This window comes from Myiozetetes cayanensis, unplaced genomic scaffold (assembly GCF_022539395.1).
Source record: "Myiozetetes cayanensis isolate MyiCay16 unplaced genomic scaffold, myiCay2020 scf24, whole genome shotgun sequence".
In the NCBI taxonomy this organism is placed as follows: Eukaryota; Metazoa; Chordata; class Aves; order Passeriformes; family Tyrannidae; genus Myiozetetes; species Myiozetetes cayanensis.
In genome coordinates, this window is record NW_026087456.1 from 10527140 (window position 1) to 10553057 (window position 25918).

At 46.4% G+C, this 25918-nt stretch overlaps 2 protein-coding genes across 5 annotated transcripts in view; both read left to right on the forward strand.

The window, feature by feature from the left end:
* The first annotated feature begins 1215 nt into the window (after positions 1–1215).
* DCK (deoxycytidine kinase) lies at positions 1216–9196 on the forward strand. Of its 2 annotated transcripts, XM_050320539.1 has the most exons (7): positions 1216–1348; positions 2097–2215; positions 2811–3004; positions 3713–3860; positions 4792–4907; positions 5219–5318; positions 6903–9196. In XM_050320539.1, exons 1-7 carry the CDS (start codon positions 1279–1281, stop codon positions 6927–6929), a joined length of 774 nt encoding a protein of 257 aa, XP_050176496.1. In that variant the 5' UTR covers positions 1216–1278; the 3' UTR covers positions 6930–9196. The 2 variants fall into 2 exon arrangements, with proteins under 2 accessions (XP_050176496.1, XP_050176495.1); XM_050320538.1 differs by lacking the exon at positions 1216–1348 and having other exon boundaries at positions 1998–2215.
* Positions 9197–11782: 2586 nt separating this feature from the next.
* Positions 11783–25918, forward strand: part of SLC4A4 (solute carrier family 4 member 4) — a 139993-nt gene continuing 125857 nt past the window's right edge. For 2 of the 3 annotated variants that reach the window (XM_050320454.1, XM_050320457.1), the window contains exons 1-2: positions 11783–11930; positions 18890–19016. In XM_050320454.1, the coding sequence (XP_050176411.1) occupies positions 19006–19016 (11 nt within the window). In that variant the 5' untranslated portion in view covers positions 11783–11930; positions 18890–19005. Of the gene's footprint in view, positions 11931–13115; positions 13132–18889; positions 19017–25918 lie in introns of those variants that run through there. The other variant, XM_050320455.1, reaches the window with a different exon arrangement.

Below are 25918 nucleotides of genomic sequence, written 5' to 3' on the forward strand. Positions count from 1 at the left end.
AAGGATCTCCTGCTGGCAAATAGATTTATTTTTTTTTTCCCGCCTGTGTATTGTGAACATCTGCCCGTGACACGCCCGAGGATGTCACCAGGTAACCAGTGTCACACGTGGTGCAGACTCTGCCCTTGGCCCTGCCTAGGTGCCTTGTTTTTGGTTTCTTTTTGGCTCTTCTTTCTCCTCCAAGCCTCCCGTGACCCCAGCACCTGCAGGGCTCCAGATTTCCCACCTCCCATCCGCACCCGCTTCTGTCCCGCGGTAAGTCCCCTCTCACGGGTGCTTTGTGGAACGGTGGTGGAAACATCTGGATTTGGCCACAATTTTTCAGCGCAGATCTTGGGTCAAGGCTGCCTTGCTGCCCGTTCCCAGTCCATAGATCTGAGGGGTTTGCCCTCTTTAACTGCATCCTCCAAGAATCAGAGGGGTCCTGTAGTGGGAGGGTGTTTTGGGAAACGTGTGGTTTTGGTGGCTGTTTGGGGGATTTTTAGGGCTTTTGTAGAATCTTAGAATTCCAGAATTGTTTGGGTTGGAAGGGACCTTAAAGATCATCCAGTTCCAGCTCCCTGCCATAGACGGGGACACCTCCCACTATCCCATGGTGTTCACATCCCCACCCAGCCTGGCCTTGGACACTTGCAGGGATGGGGCAGCCACAGCTTCTCTGGGCAACCTGTGCCAGGGCCTCCCCACCCTCACAGGGAAGGGTTTCTTCCTAAAGTAAAGAATCCATTTCTAAAGTAAAGAATTCCTCCCTAAACTCAAGACCTCTTACCTAAACTGAAGAATTTCTACCTAGTTGTTTTCAGCAATAGCCCTCTCAATTCAGGTGCCGGTGCTGTCCCTTTCAAAATCCAGCCATTTCTAAGGTATTCCTGGAAGATTTTTAACACAGGCGGTGGCCTGGCTTTGAGGAAGGGAGGGTGGGGGGGGGATCCTTTTCCTCCCTTCCGCCTTCCCTTTTCCCTGTGTGTCGGGACGAAGGGAGCCGCTGAGAACGGGAGCAGCTCGTGACAGGAGCCATCGACGCGCTCCGCGTGCCGCTGCTCTTGCCTGGCTGGGTGGGTGGGGCCGGGCGGACGAGCGGGCGGGGTCGGACGCGGCGCGCGCGCGCGTGTGACGTCACCGGCCGCCGCGGCGGGCCCGCCGCTGCCGCGCGCCAAATTCAAAGGCGGGCGCGTGGCGGTCTCGTGCCTCCCCTCCGCCCCCGCCCCCGCCTCGCGCCCCCTCAGGCGGGTCTCGCGCCCCTCCCCTCAGGTGCCCCCGCGCCCCGCCCGGGCCGCCATGGCAGCCCCGCCCAAGCGCGGGCGGCACGGCAGCCGCGTCAAGAAGGTCGCCGTGGAGGGCAACATCGGTGAGTCGGGGCCCGCACCGCCTTCGCGGGCAGCGGGGCACCTTCGGGGGCCGGGAGGGAGGGGGAAGAGGTGGCTCTCGTGGGGCTCGGACGTGGTTGGCACAGCTCCGCCGACCCCGCGCTCGCCTCTCCCTCACCCCCCTCTTTTCTGCCGGGGCTTTTCCCGCCCTGGCGGAGTGGGGCAGCGGGGATGCGTCCACAGGGGTTTCCTGGCCGTTTCCCCTCAAAAAAACCCCCGCTTTTAGTCAGGTCAGGAGGCACAAACAAGCCAATTCATAAAGTCGGAGACTTTACCGCGACGCCGTAAAAATACTACGAAACTGACGCAATTCGCGGTTTGGGTTTTTTTTGTTGAATGAGTTTGTAACTCATTCACGTATTCGGCGTTGACATTTTTTTTTTCCCCGCGCTTTTCCTGCTTGTGGAGTAAAACTCCCAGAGCCCCAGAATCTCCCGAGCTGGAAGGGTCCCACAAGGCTCACCATGTCCTGGCCCTGGGCAGGACACCCCCAAAATCCCACCAGATGCCTGAGGGCATTGTCCAAACCCTTGTAGATGCAGACAGAGAACAACCCTGTTGCTCCATTAACTGATGATCTGTGGAACACGATGGGCTCTGCTTCAAGTCCAAAGTTCTCGGCCGTGGGAGATTGATTTGTGGGGATGGAAAATGGAGTTGTGCAGTGGTCAAATAACACCACTGCGGGTGGTTTCTCACTGACAATCTTCCTGAATGCTTTTCCTACAGCTGCCGGGAAATCCACCTTTGTGAATATTCTGAAACAAGCCAGTGAGGAGTGGGAAGTGGTTCCCGAGCCCATAGCTAGATGGTGCAATGTCCAGCAAAACCCTGGAGATGATTGTGAGGTAAAAGAGGAAAAAAAACCCAGTCAAACGTTCCTCTAATTTCAGAAGACCTGTATATCCAATCAACAGTCAGGTGTTTTTGTGATAGCAACGCTTCTGCTGATTCCTTTCCCAGTGTTTGAGTTCCTCTTTTCTGGTTTGTTTGGTGTATTGTGGAATAAATGTTATTCAACATCAGGATGTAAGTTCTAAAAGCGGTAAAGGCCTTTTTCCTGTATCAAAGCAAGGGAGGGGAAAAAATGAGGTAAAGTTACTTGTAGCAACTGTGAACTATCCAGGTGAGTGCAGAGGGTTGTTCCTGGTGTTGGAAGGTGTCCTCTGAAATGTCTAGGAAATAATGAACCACTGCTAAATGGTTTATAGTGGTGTTTTTTTCTCCCAGCTACCTGCAATTCCATTAGCAGTCCAGCTGCTGCCTGATGGCCACAGTCTGCTGTGCAAGTGGCTTTTGAGGGGCTTTCTTTTGTTTTGGCAAAAATACACTGTGTTTTGGTAAAATCAGTGTAAACTTAATGGGGATGTGTTGCTCCTGACTTCTCCTCAGCTGCATTTTCTCAGACAGTTCATTTTCTGGTTATTTCCCCTCTGAATGCAGGAGCTGACCACGTCCCAGCAGAGTGGTGGGAACGTGCTGCGGATGATGTACGAGAAGCCGGATAGGTGGGCTTTCACCTTCCAGACGTACGCGTGTCTCAGCAGGATCCGGGCTCAGCTCAGCGCCCTCGAGGGCAAACTCCAGGACACGGAGAATCCTGTGGTCTTCTTCGAGCGGTCTGTCTACAGCGACAGGTGTGTGGGGCCCAAGTCCTCGGGGGGGGAAGATCGCAATTCTCCCAAGTAAAATCACAGGATAGTTGGGGTGGAAACGTGTCCGGGTGGGCTTGGAATGTCTCCAGAGAGGGAGACAGAATCACAGAATCAATTAAGTTGGAAAAGACCTCTGAGGTTATCAAGTCCAGCCTGTGACCCAACACCACTTTGTCAACTGGAGCATGGCACTGAGTGCCACGTCCAGTCTTTCCCTAAACACCTCCAGGGACAGTGACTGCACGCCCTCTCTGGGCAGCCTGTTTCAGTGCTCTGCCACCCTCCATGGAAAGAAGTTCTTCCTCATCTTTTAGTTTATGGCCAATAAAAAAATAAATACACAAATAAATGCCCGATACTTCATTTCTGGGTTCAGAAGGTGGGATTTGATAACTGAATTGCATCCCATAGTCCTTAGGAGTTCCCTGTGTTCTAAGATACTGACAATAAAGGATGCAGTGTACAAACCTGTTGTTTCACGGGTTATTCCTGGACACCTGAGCTGCTTATGTTCCTGGTCTCTGTGGACACAGTTACAGGAGAAGGATACGACCTGTTTAATTCCACTCCAAGTGTACATCAGAAATGCTACAGATTTACTACTCAGCTTTTTGTCTAGTTATTTCAGGCAAACCCAGGATTCCTGTGTCCGAGCCAGTTTGTGTTTCCATCGCTGTTTTGTGTCCACAGGTACATCTTTGCAGCTAATTTATATGAGACTGATTGCATGAACGAGACCGAGTGGACTATTTACCAAGACTGGCATGACTGGATGAATAAGCAGTTTGGTTCAAGGCTGGCGCTGGATGGGATCATTTATCTCAGAGCCACTCCTGAGGTGAGGGACACAAATGTGAGACTGCACAGAGAATGAGAGTCCGTGTTCTGTGCCTTGCCCCTCAAGGTTAGAGTCCAGCTCCGGCTGCAGTGCTCCCCTGAACACTGTAATATTTGAACTGTGACTAAGACAGTCTGGAATTGAAAAAAAAAGCTCTTTCAAGCACAACCCGTGCATTTGAAAATCAGCTGTGATGATAATGATTCTTTACTTGTTAAAAAAGAACACATGACAACAGCAAACCAGAAAATACCACTGGAACAAACCAAGCAACCCTGGGAAAGTACAGAAATAGCCCTAGGAATAGCTATTATACAGGGAGTATAGCTATACAGGGAAAAGACAACAATTTATAGTAATGTCACAGCTGGTTTGGAGTGTGGGCTATGAAGCCCTTACACCTGGGCCACTGGAGCTAAGCCATGTGGCAGCACCTGCTGTGTGTGAGGCTTTATGACTCGTGCTTTGATCTTTGGGCATCTGGAGTTTGTTTAAAAGGAGAGAATGGCATCATGAATATCTGTCTTGAGTATGAAACCTGCATCAACGGGAGAAAACGTGAGTTTAGAAGAGCTCTAATTAACCTGCAGATTACATCCATAATCCCTTGCTTCCAGTTTCTTTATGGTTGTAAACACTCCGCAATTTACCACACTGAAGTGACTCTGAGGGCTTTTTTGTTTTTCTATTTAAGAAAAGAACACATATTTAAATTACAAAGTACAATACTTAAACAGTTTTGGCTTCTTGTTGATGCTTTGGATGTGCTCAGGGTGGGAACAAATGATTTACTGCACTGGAAAACAGTTCCTTAGAGCCAGAAATATATGGTGAGAATTGGAAATGCCTGTCTGTAGTGTCAAATGGATACTTCTGGGCTCTTGGCATGCAGTACACAAATGTACTTATTTTTATTATTTTTTGCCTTTAGAAATGCTTGAATAGGATTTTCTTGCGAGGAAGAGATGAGGAGCAAGAAATCCCCATTGAGTATCTGGAGAAGCTTCACTACAAACACGAAAGTTGGCTGCAGCATAGGACACTGCGGTAGGGTTTGTTGAATTGTTTCTTAAGGATGGATTTGTCTCTGTAAGGGTGTTCCATAATGCTTTTCCCACCAGTGAAACTCCAGCTTTTCTTACTATGTGTAAAGCTAAACTCCAGGAATGTTTCTATAGTATTTCTGTCAGTGCTAATATATCCCAGGAGCCATGCTGTAAATTCAGAACTCCTGGCTGTAATTTAGACGTGCAGTTCTTTTCGTGCGTTTCTCAGCAATGGAAATGCTGGCAGGGACTTGGATGCTGTCTGCTTTATTTTCAGCTACTAATATTTGCTTTGTTCCTCTCCCAATGCAGAACAGATTTCGACTATCTACAGGAAATTCCAGTTTTGACCCTAGATGTTAATGAAGACTTCAGAGGCAAAAAGGACAGATACAAACACATGATCGAAAAGGTAACATTTCACAAATGGTTGAGGTTGCTCTAAAATTACACTTCACTCTCCAATCCTCCTTCTAAAATATTAGAGTCACAGAGTTATATGCAGGTAAGGAACAGTCTTGTAGCCTGCTGCAAAGCTTATTTTAAATCCAGGACAAACCTTCAATTTAACTGCTCAGGTGTTTGGTATTTGAATCCCTGTGGGATTCCAGCGAGGACAACTTGCCTTTTGTCTGAGCAGTTGCAATGACTTACAGACCTCAGCAGTGGGACACGCACGTTCTTCCGCTCTGTGGAAATAAACTGTTACCTCACAAGCAAAGCAGCTTTGTCCTTTCATCTCTCTTGATCCACCCAGAAGTGGAACTGTTCACCTGATTAAAACCAGTCTGTCCGGTCGGGCTTGTTAATCGGTGGAATGATGGGACATGGCAGATGTGGGGGCACATGTTTCCCACCTGCACAAGATGAAATAAGGCTCGGGAGACTAAATACAGACTTTGGAGGAGTTTATTCTGGTGTAACTGTCAGGTTGTCTGGGAATAGCCTAAGCCCTGTATGGGCCCTTTTTTTGGCATTTCTGAAGTGGAGACCCAGAACCGCTGCGCTTGATGAGCTGTGCTTTGGGCTTTGGTGTGTGCTGATGTCCCACAGAAACCCTGAAACTCTGCCTGGTGTGTAAATCCAGACAAGGGTCTCCAAGTGGGATTGCTGGTGCCATTCTCTAAAGTGGAGGGTGGCTTTCTGGTGATTCCTTTCAAGTTGCAGTCTTGGCACAGTTATGTTTTCCCTTCTCCACAGGAAGGGATTTGACCTCTTTTTTTTTTTCCACACGTCCATGAGCCCTGACCTGGGAAGGGAAGGGGTCACAGTTGGAGAGTGTGGTCCAAGATCTGTTTCCATTTCTCATCAAGAATTTGGACAAAATGTTTACAGATGGGCTCTGTGTAGGAGAGTCTCTGCCAAAAGAGTAACACTATTCTCTAGTAACTGGTTGATTCCTTTCCGTGGAGTAGCCTGGCTGGAGTGGGCAGACAGGATAATGCCCCTAGTTTAGGCTGTATCACAGCCTAGTTGTTAGGATGCTCCTGACACTTCAAGGCAGCAGTTGTGAGCCTGGTATTGATCTGCAGTGTCGGGTTTTTTCCAAGCACTGTGGTTTTGGTAGGTATTACTTCATTATTTCTTTGCCAGCCTCATTCTAGGGAACATCCTGATTAGATGCCCTGAGTTGTTCATGGCATTAAATCCCAACGGTGTCCCAGCAGTGGGCGTGACTCGGTGGTTTCCAAATGACAGCTCTTTTGAGGCGGTCATTATCCTCCTTGTGTTGGGGTTACACCTGCCTTTAAAGTAACTCCTTTGTGACTGAGGGCTGCAGTTCAGCACCACAGGAGGAGTGAGCATCATTCCAGTGTGTACCACGTCTGGGAATGTTTTTGATGGACAGGTAATGGCACGGCCAAGCCCGAGATCTTTTCTCCCTGTTTCTTTAGGTTGTAGTAAAGCATAAAGCAGCGGAGAGGTAAACAGAGTTGCAGTCTATTTCTGTTGATAAACACTTAGTGTGATTGACAATATTTGTTTCTTTTTGCAGGTCAGAGAATTTTTGAGCACATTATAATCCTCTTTGAAGTGCAGACAGAGTCAAACCATTCCAAACATCTGTGCGATCAAAGTCTCAAGTGCAGCTTCTGCTTTTATAGGAGGCCTCTGGAGAGGCAGGACTCAATCCTGGTGATTTGACTGTGAGGAACAAATAAACCTTGTGAACAGGGAAATTACTAAATAAATCAGCACGTCTGTTCAGTATTGTGTTAGGTGACACGCACAAATTCTGAAGAGACAAGGATTCTGAGCATTCCCGAATATTGCACCAGTTTTTGATCAGACTGATGAGTTCTAGAGTATTTTATAGATTTTTTTTAAAACTGATTTTTTATCCAGTTGCTATTTAATTGTTGAGAAGGTAGTGGATTTTTAGATCTCTTCAGTGGTTTTTAGTGGCATTGACTTTTAATGGATGTCTTGTTCTGAGGAAGGAACAAGTGAGGACCATTTTTGCTGCTACGGGAATTTTAATGTAACCTGGAGTTTTATATTTTAAGGTACAAAAAAAATGCCATCTGATGATTTTGGTAGATGAAATTCTTCACAAGAACACATGAATTGAATGCAAATACAGCTGAAATTCTGTAGCTGTCAAATGAGATTTTATATTTGTTTTCAATATGCACTGCAAACTAGGATTTTCAGAGGCTTTCTGTTCTCCAGCATGTTTGTTTGTTGGGTTTTGTTACCCTTTTTTGAAGCTTTTAATCAAACTGAGCTGTTTTTGTTGTCGGTAAACCCTCTTCTCCTGGAGAGGAATATGTTTGCTTGCCGGGTACCCTAATAGGAAGAAGAACATTTTCCAAATGGCCTCCATCTGTGAATGATGTGTTTAGAAACCATCCCATGATCGCATTTGGGATGTCAGAGGTGGCTTCCTGCCTTTGTTCCAGCTGCTCCATGAGTTCCCTGGGCCTTCTGGGTGCTTATACCAGATGCTGCGCTATTTGAAGTAGGCTGTCACGTCTCAACTGCTGCGAGTCAGAAGGGGACACCTGTGTGGGGTGGCCGCTGCTCTGTGTTGTGCTGACTGAGCCTCTTGTTCCAGGTGCAGAAAATACAGACTTGTCAGGGTGCGCCTCTCAGGTGCTGGGTTTTGTGAGCTGCGTTGTTCTGCTTTAAACGATTCTGAGCGCACAGCTGGCTTTTGAAGGCAAAACTGTATATTGCAAAGCATTTTATTGCCTACCTTGGTGCCGCTGTTACCTGCTCGTCGGACATGGGATTTCTTCCTTCGTGGCTGGAATTGTGCTGGCATTCTCTAACCATTGGCTGAAAAATAAAAGTGGTTGGAAAGACTGTTTCAGTGCCTAATAGTGTTGGGTCTCTTGTCTTATGAAAGAAGTAATATTGTGGATTGGTGGTGTGTAATACTGGTACAATGGATGAACTGAAGGTTGTGGATTCTCGGTGAATTTGGTGTAAAAAGTTACCAAAGATTTCTGAGAAACTGTGACTGGCTTTAAATGTTTTTTCGTGTGTGGGAAAAGAACTTAAGGGATAGAGACACGGAATTACATAAAATGCATCATATGTGTAACAGTGCTCGGTACAATGTGTTGTATAATATTTGTGTTGTAGTGGAAAGTAGAAGGAGTCTGGCAGAAAATCTTGTGTGGGACTTAAAGGTTGCCCAGTGAAAGGAAAGATTTTAAGATCTTTGCTCCAGAAAGGAAGTGAGGTGGAATGGATGAAAATTCAGTTCAGATTTACTTGAAACACATAGTAGAAGCTTTTAAAACATTCTTGGCAAGAGTCTGAACAGTAACAACTTATTTGGACTAACAGTGCAATTATTCCTACAGTTTCAGCTGTCAAAATTGTAGATTTAATTACAGGAATTGGAATGACAGTGCTCGTTGCAAGGAAGTAAACATGTCTGAGTTCTAATAAAGGCTTCTTTTGAAACCCATCACAGAGAGCACACAGAAATTCTGTGGCAGGTTATCTGCAGCCTGTTCCAGAAAGCTTTACAAAATCTCTGCCTGCCAAGTTTGGGTTGGAAGGAGCGAAGTCATGACCAATTATTAGAATGTTTTTAATTGGTGTGCAGAGAAAAACAATGCCAAACCCCAAACACACACCCCACCGGCCCCCCGAGCTTCTGGGGGCTCTGGAAGTGGCTAGGCTGGAGCACATGGAGCTGTATGTAGGACACACGGCACTAGGGATGGCCTGAGACTCGCCTTAAACCTCAGCTCCAACAGTACCTCAGCCATCTGAATCTGTCAGTATTTCCTTGGCTTAAATCTATTCCCAGGCTACCACCAACCAGGATTGTTCTGTTGGGTTTTGCCCGTTAGAGATGCGAAAATTTTCTGAACTGGTGTCTGCTGTTTGGGTGAGGATGGTTTTTCAGCCTTTGGGACCTGTGTTCCGTTCTCTTCCCTTGGGTGAGAGATGCTCCGATGGAATTGCCTAGGAATGTTTGCTTGTTTTAATCAAGTGTCATCGCGGTCGGGAAACAAAATCGGGATGTGAGTTTTTTTTTAGGATGCAGATTAAATGACTGATTAGTACTGTTTTAATTGTGATGCAAGTACACAGGTGAGCAGTGGTGTTAATATTGCCTTGTTTTATCCTCAATCCTTGTACTTGTTTTCTGTGTAGTGCGTTTTAAGTTCTCTTTATAGAAACACTTCTTGGAACAGCAACCAGGTTTGTAGGTAGAACCTAATTTTCTCTAATTTTATGCCAGTTACTGATTTGTACTGTTTTCTGTTTACATAAGCAGACTTCATAACAATGGGATCTCATATAAAATATGATTAGTATTGAGAGGAACCTGTTCTTTTTCCAGTAATTACATACTGGGGAATCTCTTTGTGAAGTAAAATGACCCGGGAGAAACTCACCATAAACCGTTAAGCATAGACCAGGGAGGTCTGTATTTATGTGCAGTAATTAAGAATATCTTATCAAGAACCAGTGTGCAAGTGCTTGTGCCAAGAGGTTTCAGCATAGCCAGTTGTAGGGACTCCCAGCTGATATTTTCCAGCTCCTGTTTAGACTCTGCGTGACTGTGAGTAAATAAATCACTCTTTGCCTCAGTGTTTCCATCTTTAAAATATTGATACTCCCCATGCCTTCAGGAGGCTGGGAGGATGTGCTGGTTAATATTGATGTGCTCTTTTGTAGGTCTGAAGTGCTCTGTTAAATAATTGAGGGGGAAGGCAGCCCTGGTTTTAGGCTTTTTCTCTGGGATGTTTGCATGCCCTTGACCCAGATTCATGGCCAATGGAACTTATTTATTTGTTTAAAAGATATTAAAAGCCATCAGTGCAATGCTGGCTGTATTGAAGTTAGTTTGCTGAAGAGCATGACCACTGGAAACGCCATTAGTGAGGAGAGGAAACTTAGGAGTAGGTGGATCTTGAAATAAAGATTGATGGCAAAAGCTGTGCTGCAGTCCCTGTAGCTGTAGAGGCAAAGGGGAGAAATCCCTGCCAGAATCTGCCACGGGAGGTCATTGCATCCCTGGTTGTCACTCGCTGGGCTGACTGCGAGAGGAGCATTAGGGCTTTAACAGTGAATGGCTGTGGAAAAGGTAAAGAAGGAAGAGGTCACTTCCTCTCTGGGCCAGAGCAAAAACATGAAACTGATGAATAAATACTCTACTGAATGGGATAAATCTTGCTCTGGGGAGGGAGGGGAATGAAGCAAACCCCCCTGGATTAAGTGAGCAACTAGAAAAGGCCGAGTTAATGGGAGGGGTTTGGTCACCAGAAGGTCTTCCGTGCAGCCACCAGCTGTTTGTGTGCTGTGAGTGAATATTAGCGCATGGATAACACTAATCCCAGGGTGTCTGAGCTGTGGCAGCCTTGAGCTCTGGGCTATCCGGCCCAGACACAGCCCTGAGCAGTGCTGGGAAGGAAAGCGCTGAGCAGTTCTACTGCGTGAGGCCCTGCACAGTACTGCATGTGCTAAATGGACCTGAACTGGGGATGCTGGTTGAAATCCGCTAGGGATCAGGAGTGTGGATTCCACACCAGGACTAAGCAGTGAAGGGCTTTATTTTCTCTTAGCTTGGTATAATGTAATGCTCAGAGCCCCAACTGGAGGCTGTGGTGTGCAGATGACTTTTGTTCTTGGGTCTAAGTTTTGGTCCATGGTATAGGGAACATGAGAGCAGTGTAAATAAGAATATGGTGCTTGGTAAGTGAGAGTGCAGGCTATATTACCTGTTCACTGGATTTCTGCTGACTGCTCTTCCCAATGTCCTGGGCAGGCTGGACATTCCATGTATGTATCTCCAGGATGTCAAGGTTGTACTGCTTGCACCACGGATGTTTGCTGGCTCACAGTACTGACCGACTTGGAAAAAGGCTGTTGGTTCCTGAGAGTTATTTACAAAGATGATGCCACTGCAGCTCTTTCAGAGGACATGTTGTGCTTTCTCCTGTCCTGCATATTGTGCTTCTCCCTGATTTCCTTCTGAGTTGTTGTGATTTGTCTTTTACTAACTGCTAAAACCATGATCTTGTACAAGTTATAACAGACGTGTTAAAGCCAGTGTTTAACTTGGATGCAGCTTCCTTGGGGATGTGGCTTCTACTCGGTTCCACTTGGGTGTGCTAGGTGTTCTAGTCCTCTTTTCCAAGCAGTTCTACTGAGTTAGCCCACCTGATTGCCGGGGCTCTTCTAACTGCTGCTGGTTTCAGCACTGTCCATGGATGTGCGCTGACAGTGTGCCCTTTTTGTCATAATTCCCCCCAGATTTGCCTCCTCTGTTTTGTTAAAACGATGGCTGCTGCTGCCTGCTGAGCCTCCCCTGCACCTGTGGCGTTGTCCTCGCTGTGGCTCGTGGCCTTTACCCCGACCCCTCAGCCCAGCACAGTTGGCCTCAGGTCATTGACTGGCTTGTTGGTCAGTCACCTGCGTGCTGTCCATGCTGCGCCTCGTGAGGAGAACGCCTGCGCTCACAGAAAGCAGGACCTGACTCCTTGGGTATCATCCCTGAGCTGCACCGCTGCTGCTCTCCTCAGGGCTTCCTGCAATGGTCCAGCAGAGTCGGGTAGGTGTTCCAGGTGTGCTGGTCCTTGCCAAAGTTTCTGTGTGTTGTGACACGGGAATATAGCTCAGTTTTGTGGAACTGAGCAGTTTTAGGTCTTGGAGAGTGAACTGAGGTTCCCTGAGGCTGAGGGCTCTCCTTTCCGCGGGTACTCTCCATTGTCAGCGTGCCTTGTGCTGTTGTGTGTGTAAGTGCTGAGATGCTGTGGCATGGTACACTCTAGAGGTGAATTCTTACTGTGCTTGCCAAATCTCATGGCTGTATCACCGCTTAAACTTGTGTGATACGTACTTGCTGTTCTTTAACTCATGTAAGTAAATGGCTTTTGATGAGATCTGTTAATGACTTGCAGTTAGCAAGTCTGCTGTGGTGGGGCTGATGGAATTTGTCTGTGCCAGAGCTGAGTCACTAGCTCTTCCCATCTAAAAAGTTCCTTTCCTCCGAAGGTTGCTCACCCATGATACACTCAAAGTGATAATGCATCTTGGTTTTATGTTTTATTGACGGTCTGCACTTGCCCATTGCTCTCAGATGAGGACACCTCCAGTGTGTGGTTGCACTGTTGGCTTTAAATACCGCTGTTAGCATTGCTTCTGGGATCGCCGGTACAATCCAGCTGGAAGCATATTGACGGGAGGTCAGAAGGCTTTGCTGCAAGGGTAGCAATTGTGTTTGCTTGTTGTGGAACACAGACTGAAGGTGCCCGGATCTTTCGAAGCCCTTCTGCGGAACCCTCCTTTTAGCTGCTTTGGTCAGGAATTTTCTGTGTCTCTGCATTTGTTGTGCTGCCTTTGAGGGTTTTTTGTTTGTCTGTTCTGCTTTGCTTGTCTCTGGTGCTGGAATATAACCCAGTTCTCCCTCCTCCTCTGTTGTGCCACTTCCCATGGGCTGAACCTTTGCATTTCGTTTCCCTACGCTGGCACATACGTTGGATGGGAACACCTGCACTGTGCTGTCACTTCATCTCCTCAGCTCCAAGCCTGGATATTTAGGCTGAAGTACTGGTTGTTCCCGTCCTGATCCTTGTCTCAGATAGCTGTAGTTGTTTTAGGTCTTGGAAGACATTTCTGCAGGGGATTAGATCTGTCCTATGACATTTCCTGCTGGCTGGAATAAGATATCCCTTGAATTATCTTTGCTTTCACTAGGAAGTACTTAAAGTCTTGAAATTCAATGTAGACACCAGAATTCTCAGCCTCTTACTGTAAGTACTGATTTTCACTTCTACTTCTTGGTTTCAGGAGGTTCGGTGATTTTTGTTTGGTTTTGGACAGTGCAACCCCCAAAACTTTTCAGTGCTCTCTGATCTGTTACCAGTTGGCAGATCACGGCACTGGTTAAAAAATGACTGTTATCACTGTATGTAGTTTGGTCTAAGTTTTTGTTATTGTCATGTTTGTTTCTTTGGTGGTTTTTTGTTTGTTTGTTTGTTTGTTTTAGGGGACTGTGGGCTGTTTGTAAAAATAGCTTTAATCTGAAATAATCCCCACACTGTTAGTATTTGGTAGTCCTTGGTTCCAGGGGTGATTGCTGCTGACAGTGTGAGGTCTTGGACAGGCTGCTGTTCCGAGCATGACTCATCCCTAGCACCTGTACTGCTGGTAGCAAGGTGTGCCTTGAGGTTTGTTCTGTGCTTTTAACCTTTTAATTGCTGTGGAAGTGGTTGGGCACGATGGAAGGAGCTAGAGGGAAGTTCTTGGTGGTTGTTTTTCAAAGGGAAGGGGGTTGAGATGGATGTTCAGGGAAATAGATTTCGATATGAGGCAGATGTTGGACAGGGAGATGCTCATATGGTAGAGCTGACTCTCTTCTTACTGATAGGGCTCTTACAGTTTTATTCATCTGGCAGGATATGAGAGAGAACGAGATGCCTTGGACTGAATCTTTGGCTCATATTCATTATTGAAGCTTCATTTCCAAAATAGCTCCATAGAAATCAAACCAAGGAACAGAGATCATAGAGACGGAGAGGCTTTGAGACCTTACAGAAAACAGCGCTGCTGTAATCCGGGGGGAGACTGAGGTATTTGTAGGCTAGCTTTGAAGCAGACTGTTGCTAAATGGAATCCATTAGGATCTCCGTGGCACGCACAATCCACCGGGAACCTTGGGAAATAAGGCTGGAGTGGCTTGTACACAGCGGCTGGGGCTAGAGTGGGGCTGTGCTCCGGCAGGGACACAAACACGGGTTCTGCCTCAGCAGCACTGTGTGCTGGGGACATCCCTGTCAAACGGCAGCATCTCATCAGTGCTTCTGCTCTGCACAGCCACGAGAGAGGAGAATCCCACCCACAGCATGGGGTCACAGATGTGATATGCTTTCATGGAACCGATGTCAGCTCCTGAGAGCTTTTGCTGTTAGCTTTTGCAAACCCTTTGGCCCCTGGCCTCAGGAATCTGCAGCCTCCAGCCTGAAGTTAGCTTGAACTGGAACTATTGCTTTGAATTACAGTGTGTTCCTTATTGAAATGACTGAGCGAGGGGTGGGAATGGGCAACAACCTCAGTAAAGCTGAACAAATCACATAATGCACTGAGGGAATGAGGTGAGCAGGGACTAGACCCAGTAGGTTTATAGACGTTAGAAAGAAATTGATTGATGGAATTTTACCTCCAGGTTTGGAAGTAAATCACTGAAAGGTCTGCTCAGTCGTGAGGGTTTTTTGTTCTTGCTAAAGAAGGATAAAAATATACCTGCTTTTCTGTAGCTGACAACTGTACCAAGAAGCGGGAAGTGTCACCTAAAGCCATGCCTGAAGAGCTATTACAATATATGGAGTTTAGCTGCCATACCTGATGGAAGGGAAGAGGGACAGAGAGGGGGTTAGGAATGTTCTGTGCCTCTAACTTGTTACCTTGAGTGGTTGCCAGAGCACTCAGAGAGCAGGTGGGTGCTGAGCTCCTGCCTTGCCAGTGACACGGCAAAACCTCTGTGCTGCCTCCTGCGTGCTCGACTAGCGAGGGAGCAACAGTGGGAGAACAAAGGCAAGGGTAAGTCCCTCAAGGAAGTTTAAGATGCTTGCTCTTCTCTCTCTCTAGAAGGGCTGTGTGTCCTGGGCCACTTCCCAAGGGAGGTGTTTGGTGTTTTGCTCCTCATAGGTAGTGGCTGACGGGACTTTGCAGTTTTGCTGTGAGCCTACCATGCTGATGAAGTGGGACACGCTCTGCCTTATCAGTTCCATATCTAGACCCAGGGCACTGCTGCCACTCGAGAGTCATGCAAGTAGGAGAAGCAGTTTCCAAGGGGCTGGTCGTAGGGTCTGGCCTTTACACTGCCATAGAGTCAGTGAATAAGGACTACTTTGAAGGGGATCTACTGATATTTTTTCTCTGCCAAATAAACATGTTAATAACTAAATAAGGCCATTACAAACCTGACAGGCTGCTTTGTCTTCTCTTGGCACAGTTACTTTGGTTAAAAAGATCTTTCTGTCAGTGCAGGTTTTGCCTGGGAAAGCTGGAATAATTTCTTTCAGCAAGAGTTAGTTTTCCCCAGGAAAGGCTGTGCTCACCCTACAAGCCCTTTGCTGGCATCAGGCAAGGTAGAGGTGTACTGGCAGTGAGCTCCCAGCACAGGCCTGTCCTGGGAGTAAAGGTCTGGGCACAGCTGTTTATTTGAACTGTGAACATGTTGTAAGAGAATGAGGGTTTGTAGGTTTGTTTTTCTTTTTCCCCTGGCACGTAGCATATTATCAAACAGAAACCCACCAAATTAGCCTGTGGGCTCTTTTGTTTGTTTTCTTAATGGCATCTCCCAGTTAGGAAAACATGATCAGAAAGGACTTGGGAAAGAACCATTTTTAGTCCTAAACCTGATGGTGTTCTTGAGCTTCTCCTATCTCCGTTTCATGTCTTAAATTTGGTGGGGTGAGAGGGAAAGTGATCTCTAATCCAGCTAAACACACCTGACTCCAAACTTAGGCTTGTTTGCTCAAGACTGAGATACGCAGAGGAGCTCTCTGTCAATGTTTAATGACAGGGGTTAGAGCCGTGGTTTGCTCTGACACTCGTAAATTTGAAACACGTGCGCTCTGAGTACAGGTTGTGTGGTTTTTCTCTTCTTTTTCCCTTCTTGATATCTGGATTCTGCTGGGTTAGAGAAAAGTTTTTACAAGTCACGGACGGGAGATGGAGAAAGGAAATTTTTAAGGTACAACTCAGCTTCTCAGAGAAAGCATCTGTCTCAGCTTCTGTTCTGTGTGAAAGTTGATTTCCCCCTGTGCCAAGCAGGTTCTGCTCCAGCAAAAGGAACATCATGAGGGGTGGAATTGGGCTGACTCTTACTGCTTTGGAAAAAAGATGACTGTAGGAATGTAAAAACAGTATTGTTGACATACTAAGATGAAAAATATGCTGCAAATGTAAATAATGTGGGGGAAATGGCCTCTGTTCGTGAAGTAAGCATTGCTGTAGTATTGAGAGATCCATTTCACCCTGGAGCTCTTCGCTTATCTTCTGTCAGAAAGGAATTGGGCATGTTTAGATGTTAGCTAAGAAAAGGAAAAGGGCGTTGTGACTTCCTTGTAATTAATACATTTGATTACAATTGATGTGGAGTGGCGAGTCTTTGCAGAGGCTGGTGAAAATCCCCACCCCAGCCCCACTGCTGATTTCTTCACTTGTCCTAACTGCTGTTACAAATTGCTTACCACAGCAGTGCACTCCTTGCCCCTGGCATCCTGTTGTTGCACAACCTCATCTGCAGTGATTCGCAGCAATATTCTGATTAAATTGGGTATCGGTGTCCATCTATTTGTTTGTTTAAAGCTGAATGCTGTGTGGTACACGTCTTTGGAGTAGCTGAAAGAAGTTCAGAGGTGGTAGAATGTCATGGACAGGTTATTTAAGAATGTAAAACTAGCTCTGCTGGACTGTGGATTTCCTTTGGTAGAACAGGCCCCATGGGAACAGTCTCTAGTAGTGATTGGTGCTGATCATAGATTGGCTCCAGTGAATGAGTTCATCACACACTTGTAGCACAGAATTTTTTACACAGACTTGTATCTGTTAGGAAATAAAAAGTGTCCTTCTCTTTTTTTGTTACAAAGGCAGCCTCCAGCCTTTCTAACCTTTTCTGCAGCTCCATTCTCATGAATCATGGAATGAATCATGGAATCACAGACTGGTTTGGGTTGGAAGAGACGTTAAAGCTCATCCAGTTCCAACCCCCTGCCATGGGCAGGGACACCTTCCACTATCCCAGGTTGCTCCAAGCCCCGTCCAACCTGGCCTTGGACACTTCCAGGGATCCAGGGGCAGCCACAGCTGCTCTGGGCAGCCTGTGCCAGGGCCTGCCCACCCTCATAGGAAACAATTTCTTCTGTATATCTAATCTAACCCTGCCTTCTTCCGTGAGATTCTCATCAAGTTTACCATGTCTTTAGAGGTTTGTTGGGCAGCTCATGTTTTTATATGACTTACTGTTGAGTTTATTTTCCATAATGATTTGGGAAAGCTGATTTTGTTTTCCTCCCGGTCCAGGAACGATTGCTCATCTTTTCCCATCACCAAGGCACTGGTTGGAAATAGGCAAAGATTTCACAACTTTCTGAAACCAACTGTATTCCTTCCCTGCTGAGAGCCCTCTAGCACTCTCCTTATCTGCCTTAGAAGAAAACTGCAGCCTGTGTTAACATGCTTCATTTCATTTCTCCCTCTGACTCCACCTAACCTGGCACAGTCCAGGATCATTCTTGACTTTTACTTGAGGATTGTCTGTGATTTGGCTTAATCCTGTGCCCTGTTGTCATCAGGGATGTCACCTCACTCTCCTGACACCTCTGTTAGGTGTCACTCTGCTTTCTTGGCAATGCTTGGATTTGCACAGGAGCAGAGTTTCTAAACTGATGCATTTTGCCACTTCCTGCATGAGCTTTAGAAGGAGCTTCTAGGTATTGTAGTGTTTGGGGAAAAAATGTGCCTGCAGCCTCTAGCCAGAGTCTGTAGGCAGGGATGCCAGACGTGGAGTGTTGCTCTGTAACCACATGCAACACAGCTACTACTCAGTGATCTTCACAGCTCACTATGGTTTGGGGTTTTGCTGTCTCGTGGCTGCCTTTCCTGTAATCTCTTAGCACAGGGGGTCTGGGTTTTGGCTTTCTTCCCTAGAAAGGTTCCCTGAAGGTTTTCTGTATAGCATCCTGGCCGATTCCTGCCCATCCCAGCTGACTGGGGAGCAGTGGGTGTCAGGGTGCACATGTAAGGGCAGTTTTACAGTACAGATTTGGAAGGGACATCCTTAGGGTACCCAGCACAGTGGCAAAAGCATGGCTCTGTAGCCAGGCCAGTGCTAACTCCTGAAAATAATTCCCTTACTGACCAGTACTGATCCTTCTGAGAATTGTCCTTGGTGCTCAGCTTCAGGGTTTCCCAGACTTGCCCACAGGTTGAACAGTTTTGGGTGTGTGCATGTGTGTTGTGGGGGGGGGTCGGTTTTGCCAATTGGCCACTGCAGCCTTAGGGCTTGTCTTTGTCTTTTGCTTCCTCCTTTCTTCTGTGGGTGTGGTTTAGGAATGCACTGGCTAATCTGATGCTTTAATAACAGCCAAAATTGCCTTGGTGTCTGTGGTCAAACCACCTGGAGGGTCCTGCCTTTCCCACTTGTTGGGAAATGGTGTTGGTTGCTGGATAAGCAAGGATAGACAGGAGCAGAAGCCCAAAGTTTGTGACATAGTAACGATCTAACAGCCTTCATCAAGTCCCACAGTTGCTTGTCTTGGATACAGAGAGAAAAAAAATCCTTGTTGCTCTGTGATACCCTGGTGGGAATCCACCTGCAGCAGAGCCCCAGGGCCTGCACAGCTAATTGAGAGGCATTCGAAGCTGAAGCTTGGCTTGGCCTGGCTCAGCCTGGCTGCTGACTGTTTCATCTGGCAACTAACAGTCCTCTTCTCGCTATAGTTTGGCCCTGGGCCTTTTCAGAGGTCTCTGGGCACAAGATGAACCATCTTTTATTTGTCCTAGGCACCGGTGCAGCTCCTGGTATGGCTGGCAGTATCTGAGACCCTCCCAGTTCTCCAGCGTGCGCTGCTGTGAAGCTCAAAGGGGACTTGCTGCAGAAGCACGAGGACAGGGCAGAAATGCATCACAGGTAATGGGGGGAGTCCATGGCTACAGCTCTGGTGGTTTCTTTCTGACTGATCCACACCCAATGGATGCTTCAGCTGGACACGTGACTTAATATTTTGGTTAGGCACTTCCAGCTTGTGGTTATATGACGGGAAGAGAGGAAAAACATAAACTGGTCCTCTGGTGTCAAAGTAAACAAACGTCCTCTGGTGCCTTTGGGACTGGGCTGTGGGCTGAGCAAGTGTGCCCTGGGTTGGTGGGAAAGTACCTTGTGGGAAGAAGCTCTGTGGTCCTGCGAGCCTAAAGGAAAGTGGGTTTAGACTCTTGGGTTGTTCCATGCCTGAGTAATGCCACAGAAGAAGAGGAAAGCTGGTCCCTGCAGAGTGTGAAATGTGGTGTTAACAATGGGACACCGTGTCCATGCTGCTGTTACAAAAGGGTTTAACTGAGACCTGTCAGCAATTAATTACAGTTGACTTTTAAAACGGTCTTTCTAATAGGTAAAAGAACATTTTATTATTAAATCTGCACTTACCTTCACAGGCTGAGGAATTTTGAGTGTTTGAATTGGTTGCAGAGGCAATTAAGCCTCTAAATCCTTTTTAAGGTGAAATCATGCCAGTTCTTACCATACAGAGGGTGTACAGTATTTATTCCTGCTTTTTATATAGCTGCCATTTTTTAAAAAATTGTCTTATGGCTCAGCTACCTAAACCCAACCTCCCTTATTGCCACAGCCCTCTGGCTGTGCCTTATAATTATAAGGCACCCAGAAGGAATTCAGTGTAACACTGTCATCCTTCAACATGTTGTTACATCACTCATGGAAGGATCAGGGACATAACCCTTTGCCCTAGGTAAATTAGAGAAAGTAGAGCAGCGTAAGCAAGATGGAATGACTCCTTCCCAAAAACAATTGTGGCTAATACCGGGGAGAGGACTGGCTGACCTCAGATGAGACTTGCCTCTTGGACAAACAAGGTGTCCCACTGCTCAACTCCAGGCTTTGGAACAAAAAGGGCCCAGAAACAGGCTGGTTGTACTTGAGACTGGTGGTCTTCTGAGTAGCAGTGAGACAGGAGTAGCGATGGCTCCCAAAGTCACACTGCTGTTTAAGATGTCCCTTCCAGGCTGCTGAGGAAGTGTGCTACCTCTAAGACATTGGAATTTTTGTTTAGAATTACCTATATTAAGTAATGGTTTGAAGGGCTCAGCTGCAGGAGAGTAAACAAGGGAGGGATACCTGAGTGAAGCCAAGGGAATGCTGTCTGAAAACAAGAGACTCCTAAAATTTCAGAAATGACCATCCTTTCTGGGTATCCGTGTTGCTGGGGTTTGTCCCCTTTGGTGCCAAGTCCCACTTTCTGATGGGAAATAAGGTGTATGATGGAAACTGAGAGAGTTGAAACACCTCGGTGTTTCTGAGAGAGCCTCAGAAGGTGCTTACACACAAGGGATTCATGGCTCTGGAAAGCACCGGCTGGAGAAGGGGCCACTGGATGGAGCTCTTGTCCTGTGACTGGCCAGCACAAAAGCTGGTTACCTGAGAGGCGTGACCTGCAGCCACGAGGAATTCCACTAGAAAACCTGTCCTTGTACAAGGTAAGGGACTGGGATTCCAGTCTGACGTGTGTGGTGGTGATATGTGATAACCTTCCATCGCTACATGGGAAACTTACACCTCCTGCTCAACGAGGGAAAGGTCAAGGAATGGGGTTAGTTGTAGGCATTTGGGAGACCACTTCCATGAAGGTCAGCAAACAGGTATCACCACCACCATCTGGGTAAAAACCCAAGTCTGGAAGGTGCCTGGTAAGGATTTGGGCTAAGCTGGTGGCTCTGAACTTTCACTAAGTTATAAGTCTTTGTTTCAAATAAGCTGCTAAGTTGAAAATTAAAAGAGTCCGAAGCTGTTTTAGGAAGACAGTTTATCCCAGTGAACACCAGTGAACATGTGTGTCTATGCACTGTGGGAGGGAGTCTACACTTCTGCAAAACCTACTGAAATTGTTTCCTTTTTTAAAAAAATGCAAATTCAGTGTGTTGTTTGGCTTGACTGTTGGGCTTCCTTGAACTCAAACAGGCCATTTTATCTGCCTTTTTACCCTGCCTTTAAAATAGGCCCATTGCCAGTTGCCTGCCTGGTTAGGAGTTAAAAGAAAAGTGAAACAGTGTTTATGACATACTGTATATTTTTAAGACATGGAGTTCTTTCAGAGGAAGGGATTAGAATTGGATTGCTTCCAAAATCCAGTTTTCATAAGCTGTGTGTGACTTCAAAAAGGAACCACTTCTTCCTTTTCACTTTGTGGCTGTTCTCATAAAAAGAGTTTGGCTCTCTGCGTATGTGCCTACGTACGTGTGTGTTGCATCACCACTTTGGGAACGATCCTAAACAACAGGTTTAGGATACTGACTGGTGGCATCTCTGGATTGTAAAATCAAGTGGCAGAATGTCTTGCTTTAACGACTGGCTTGCCTCCTTCTTTTCTTTTTTTTTTTTTCTTTTAATTTTATTTTTCTTCAGCAGTTTGGGCTAATATTTGCAAATTACTTGTTTCCAGAGAGGGTTAAGTGTTTAGTGCACGAATTTGGGGCTGCCTCAGGGTTGCCAGACATGGAGTGTTTCACATGCAGTTATGCTTCCAGGGCTTTGTTTTCCCTGCCTGCAAAAACTGTGAAGGATGGCACATGTGGCTGTTCTGCCCCCTGCCATTCAGGGAACAACTAACTGCCCTTCCAGGTCCCAGTCCTGGCATTCCTTGTTCGAAGCTCCTGACAGACTGTTTGAAGCTTTCTTTATTCATGTCTGCACAAAGATTATTAGGAAAATCATTTGGAGCTACTGGTAGCCGGAGGGCTGATAATAGAGCTGAGGTGGTGCAGGGTGTCACTTCTGAGGCTTTTGAGAGTGTGCTGCCAGCTAGTTTACCTGCAGAGTGTTGTTTGGACAGAAGGTGGCTTAGCTCTCTGTGGCACAAACCGCTGTTGTGTGCTGGTCGTGGACCACACGCTTGTCTCCCACTCCTGGCAGGAACTGCATCCAGAATGGCTCCCCAAAGCTCGTGTTACCGCCCATGGGTGACCAGACGCTGCTGGTAGAGGGGTAAGGACTTGAAAGAGGATGTGGGTCACAATTTTTTCAAGTTCCAGGTGGCGCATGGGTTGTGGCACCACGCCCCTGGAAAAGCAGGCAGCGCTTCAGGTTTAGTCATGCCCCGAGCTTATTATAGTTCCGCTGTGGGATTCCAGCAGCTCGCCAAGTGCCAGTGCCTAGCACTAGATAGTCATCCCAGCCACAGAGCCATCTGCCCCGTGGGTGGGAAGAGCCTCTGACAGCTGGTGGAGACGCTGGGTGGGAAGAGCTAATGCACAGACAAATGACATGCTAATCCTGAGTCAGGAAAGGGGTGCGATGCCAGCCGTGCGGGGCAGGGATTGTTGCCAGGCAGGTGTCTGCAAACCTGGTGGCTCCCCAGAACAGGCATCCCTCTCCTTCTGCCAGCGCTGGCCTCACTCTCCCAAATTAGTCAACACTTGGGCAAAGTGTGAATAGAAATCACATAGCTGGGAATCTAACTCTAGGTACGTGTGAGGGTTATTGGGAAGGTTAGCGTGGGTGTTTCTGCTGTGTAAGCTGCAGGAAAATTCTTCTGCCCAAATTCCTGCTGGCTTGCTGAGCTTGGACTGCAAGAATAGTGGAGAGAGCATGAGAGAGCTCTCCAGGGGATGAGCAGCAGGATGGGCTTAGGAAGGACAAAGTGCTATGCTGAAGCTTGCTTTTCAGCAGCTGGTATCTTCTAATACTAAATTGCAGCCCAAAAATGTAGAGAAAGAATATAAAAATACAGCGGTGAAAGTGACTTTCCATGCTAATGGCTAAATTGACTTTCTGTTTTTAACTCGGCCCAGAGTTAGCTTTGAATTTACTTTCATGATGAAGACATCAGCATTGCCTGGCTTTGAGAATCAGGCTGGCATTTAAATGTGAGCTTAAGTCTATTTCTGTAAGCGTGATGCAGAGCACTCTCACCAAACTGTTAGAATTTCCTGCTAATTGTGGTGTTTCATTTCTGGCCAACTGCATTCCAGAATGACCTCTGTCTGATGTGCTATTTACTGACTCTATTTTAGTAGATAAACTGCCCAGCTTAGCAGTGTGAAATTTCTCTTCCTTGTACAGTGTTCTAAAGCCCCTTTAAACCTGAAAGAAATCCGTAGGTTAATGTGATAATTTTGATTTATTAACTTGAGGTGGAGGTATAAACTCTTCCTGTTGGAATATTGACAAGTGTTTGGCGTTGGAGGGAGATGCTGGCACATACCGTATGGAAGGCCTGGGATCTGTAATAAATACAAAGACCACAAATATTTAAAGGCTTATTTCATCCTGTCCTACCTTTAAGGCATCTTTTATTACTGTTTAATTGGAAATAACTTAAAGCAGGTCTAGGAAGGAACACTCTGTTAATTGTGGAAAATGGAAATAATGTTTTAAGACAACGCAAACCATCTTGGTGTTCCCTACAGGGGTGGATTTGTCATCACATGCTTCTTGCAGAAGCACCTCAAATGACTGAGACCTGCCCACCCTCAGCTCTGAGCCCTCCTGTCCCCCGCCAGCCTCTCCCCAGCTCAGGCTCAAGGCACCAATACCCAAACCTTTCCTCTGTCAGTTTAAAACCATTTCCCCTTGTCCTGTCACTCCATGCCCTTGTAAAAATTGCTTTCTTGTTTGGAAAATGTGTGTCTTAAGAGTTGTTTTGGGAGTTTAGAGGGAAGCCTTCCAGCAGGAGAGACGATGCAGCCAACAAATCCTTAGCACTGGAACTGCATTTCTGTCCTCCCATTTTCACCTCTTTGCAGTGGAGAAGGAAGTTCATCTTGTTTCCATGTATTTATTGTTTTGAAGGGCTGGATGTGGTCTGGTTGACTGTTAAGTGGAAAGCAAGGGGTTACTAACATGAAAAACAAGTCTTTCCAGGGCTTAGAATTCCACATGTGTAGCCTGTGGTGGTGCAGCCTTAGCTAGGAATACCAACAGCCCTGTTTTTGAGATTCCTCAGCTTTTGTCTTCTTCCAGTGAGTCAGTATCTATTTCTGTGTGAAAAATCATAACACGAAACACCTTAAAAGCACTGATCCCTACAACAATAAACAATTAAAGGGACAAATGGAATCCTTCCTCCAGTAGAAAATCAGAGCCAAGCTGAGCTTCCAAGGAACAGCGTTTTGTGATGTCCTTGATAACAGTAATAACAATAAAGGTCACGAGAGCTCTGTCATCCTGAGACGTGATGTTGCCTGCTTAGACAAGTGGCCCCTGCTGAGGCTCAGATCAGGTAGGGCTGATAACGGGGATGGAACAGCCGTGTTTATTTTTGGAATGTGTCAGAGAACCTGTTTCTGGTCCTTGCTCTTTGGTAACAGTCAGGTATTTATTTACATGATCTGAAGCTCCAGGGCTTCTCCTGTAAAAAGGAGTTTATGTATCTGAACAGTTCGTACCTTTCCTTCCCCTTTGTGTGCTGATGGCAGGAGATCTTAGTAGGAAAGACGGAATGGGATATTCCTGACCTGAGGTGATACACCTGAGGTGTTTCCAGAAAGGACAGTTTCACCCTTTGTTACTTTGCAAGGAATTAAATTGTAAATATTGGTGGTATAAAATCTAATTTGGGAGGGTATTGCATATTATAAAATACCATGATGATGCAGTGGACATTATTACCTATCAAACTATTTGTAAGATGGTCAGGAGTGTGGTTTTTGCTTCATGTACTAATCCATAATGAAGAAAACAAAAGAAATCGGGAATCTCATGGATGGTCTTACCCTGGGAACAAAGTGTATTGAACAACTAAATGGATGAGCATGTCTGTGCCTGGTTGTTTTGTATATTTGGGCTCTTCTGTTTTAAAATCTTAGCAGCTGATTTGAAAATTAATTGAGAGCACTGCATTTTGATTTGAAATACAGACAATATAAAAATAGAAGGCAGTGACCTATTCAAGCTACTTCAATTAAGTAGCAGCAGCAGGAAATCCAAATATACTGGTGAAGTCTGTTATTGCAAAATCTTCACTTCTCCTGCTGGAAATGAGAAAATTACTGATGATGTGTAAATTGGAAAAGGTCTTAAGGAGGAGGCATCATAAATAGAGGCCAGAACTTGAGCAGGCCCTTACAGAGTGAGGGAGAGAGACACTGGATTATGAAGCCAAAGTTCGGGATCTCTCCCAGACGCTGCAGGAAGGACCTGGGACTGATTCTGTAAGCAGGGACTCCTGTGAGGATTATGAAGGACGTGATTCAGTTGCTGAGGGAGAGGGAATATGCTGCTTAGCAGTTGATGGGACCTCACCAGGAAAGGTTAGAAAACTGCAAAGCCTGGATACTTTTGTACTTCTTGGCGCTGCTCCACATAAAGCCAAAGACAGGCTGTTGTTTTAACGCTTCAGGAATGCTTGGTCATGACATAAATGTGGATGGTAAACATCACTTAAACTTTTTACCTGCACACCTGATTTGGTAAGAAATGCCTGAATTGCTCTGCTTGTTGCCTGTTCTGGGAGACAAGTTGGAGCTCAGGCAGCAGCACCCAAAAGTGCAGCACTTTGGGACGTAGCTGGAGGAATTTGGGTTTATTTATGTTTTCCTGTAGTACCTTGGGGGTCTTTGAACATCATCTTCACTATGGCTCCGAGAGGCTCTTTTAAATCCAGATCTCAAGGTTTTAGGTGTCCCTTTTTACAGAGGTGTTTAGTCCAAGGAATGTAGTGGGCACTTTGAGGTTTTCCTTGCTGTGGCTGCCATGCGGTGTTTCCTGTTCTGATTGCTCTCATCTGCAAGTGGCATTGCCTGAGTGTCACGGATGGAGTTCTGTGGATTGCAATGCATGGGCCGCATTCTCACTGCTTCCTC

Bases quoted from the DNA above. Each gene is read 5' to 3' on its own strand.
- DCK (XM_050320538.1), top strand. From the start codon at position 2,012: ATGGAAAATGGAGTTGTGCAGTGGTCAAATAACACCACTGCGGGTGGT. The intron at 3,005-3,712 runs GTGTGTGGGGCC...TTGTGTCCACAG, and splicing joins CGGTCTGTCTACAGCGACAG to GTACATCTTTGCAGCTAATT. The intron at 3,861-4,791 runs GTGAGGGACACA...TTTTGCCTTTAG, and splicing joins ATCTCAGAGCCACTCCTGAG to AAATGCTTGAATAGGATTTT.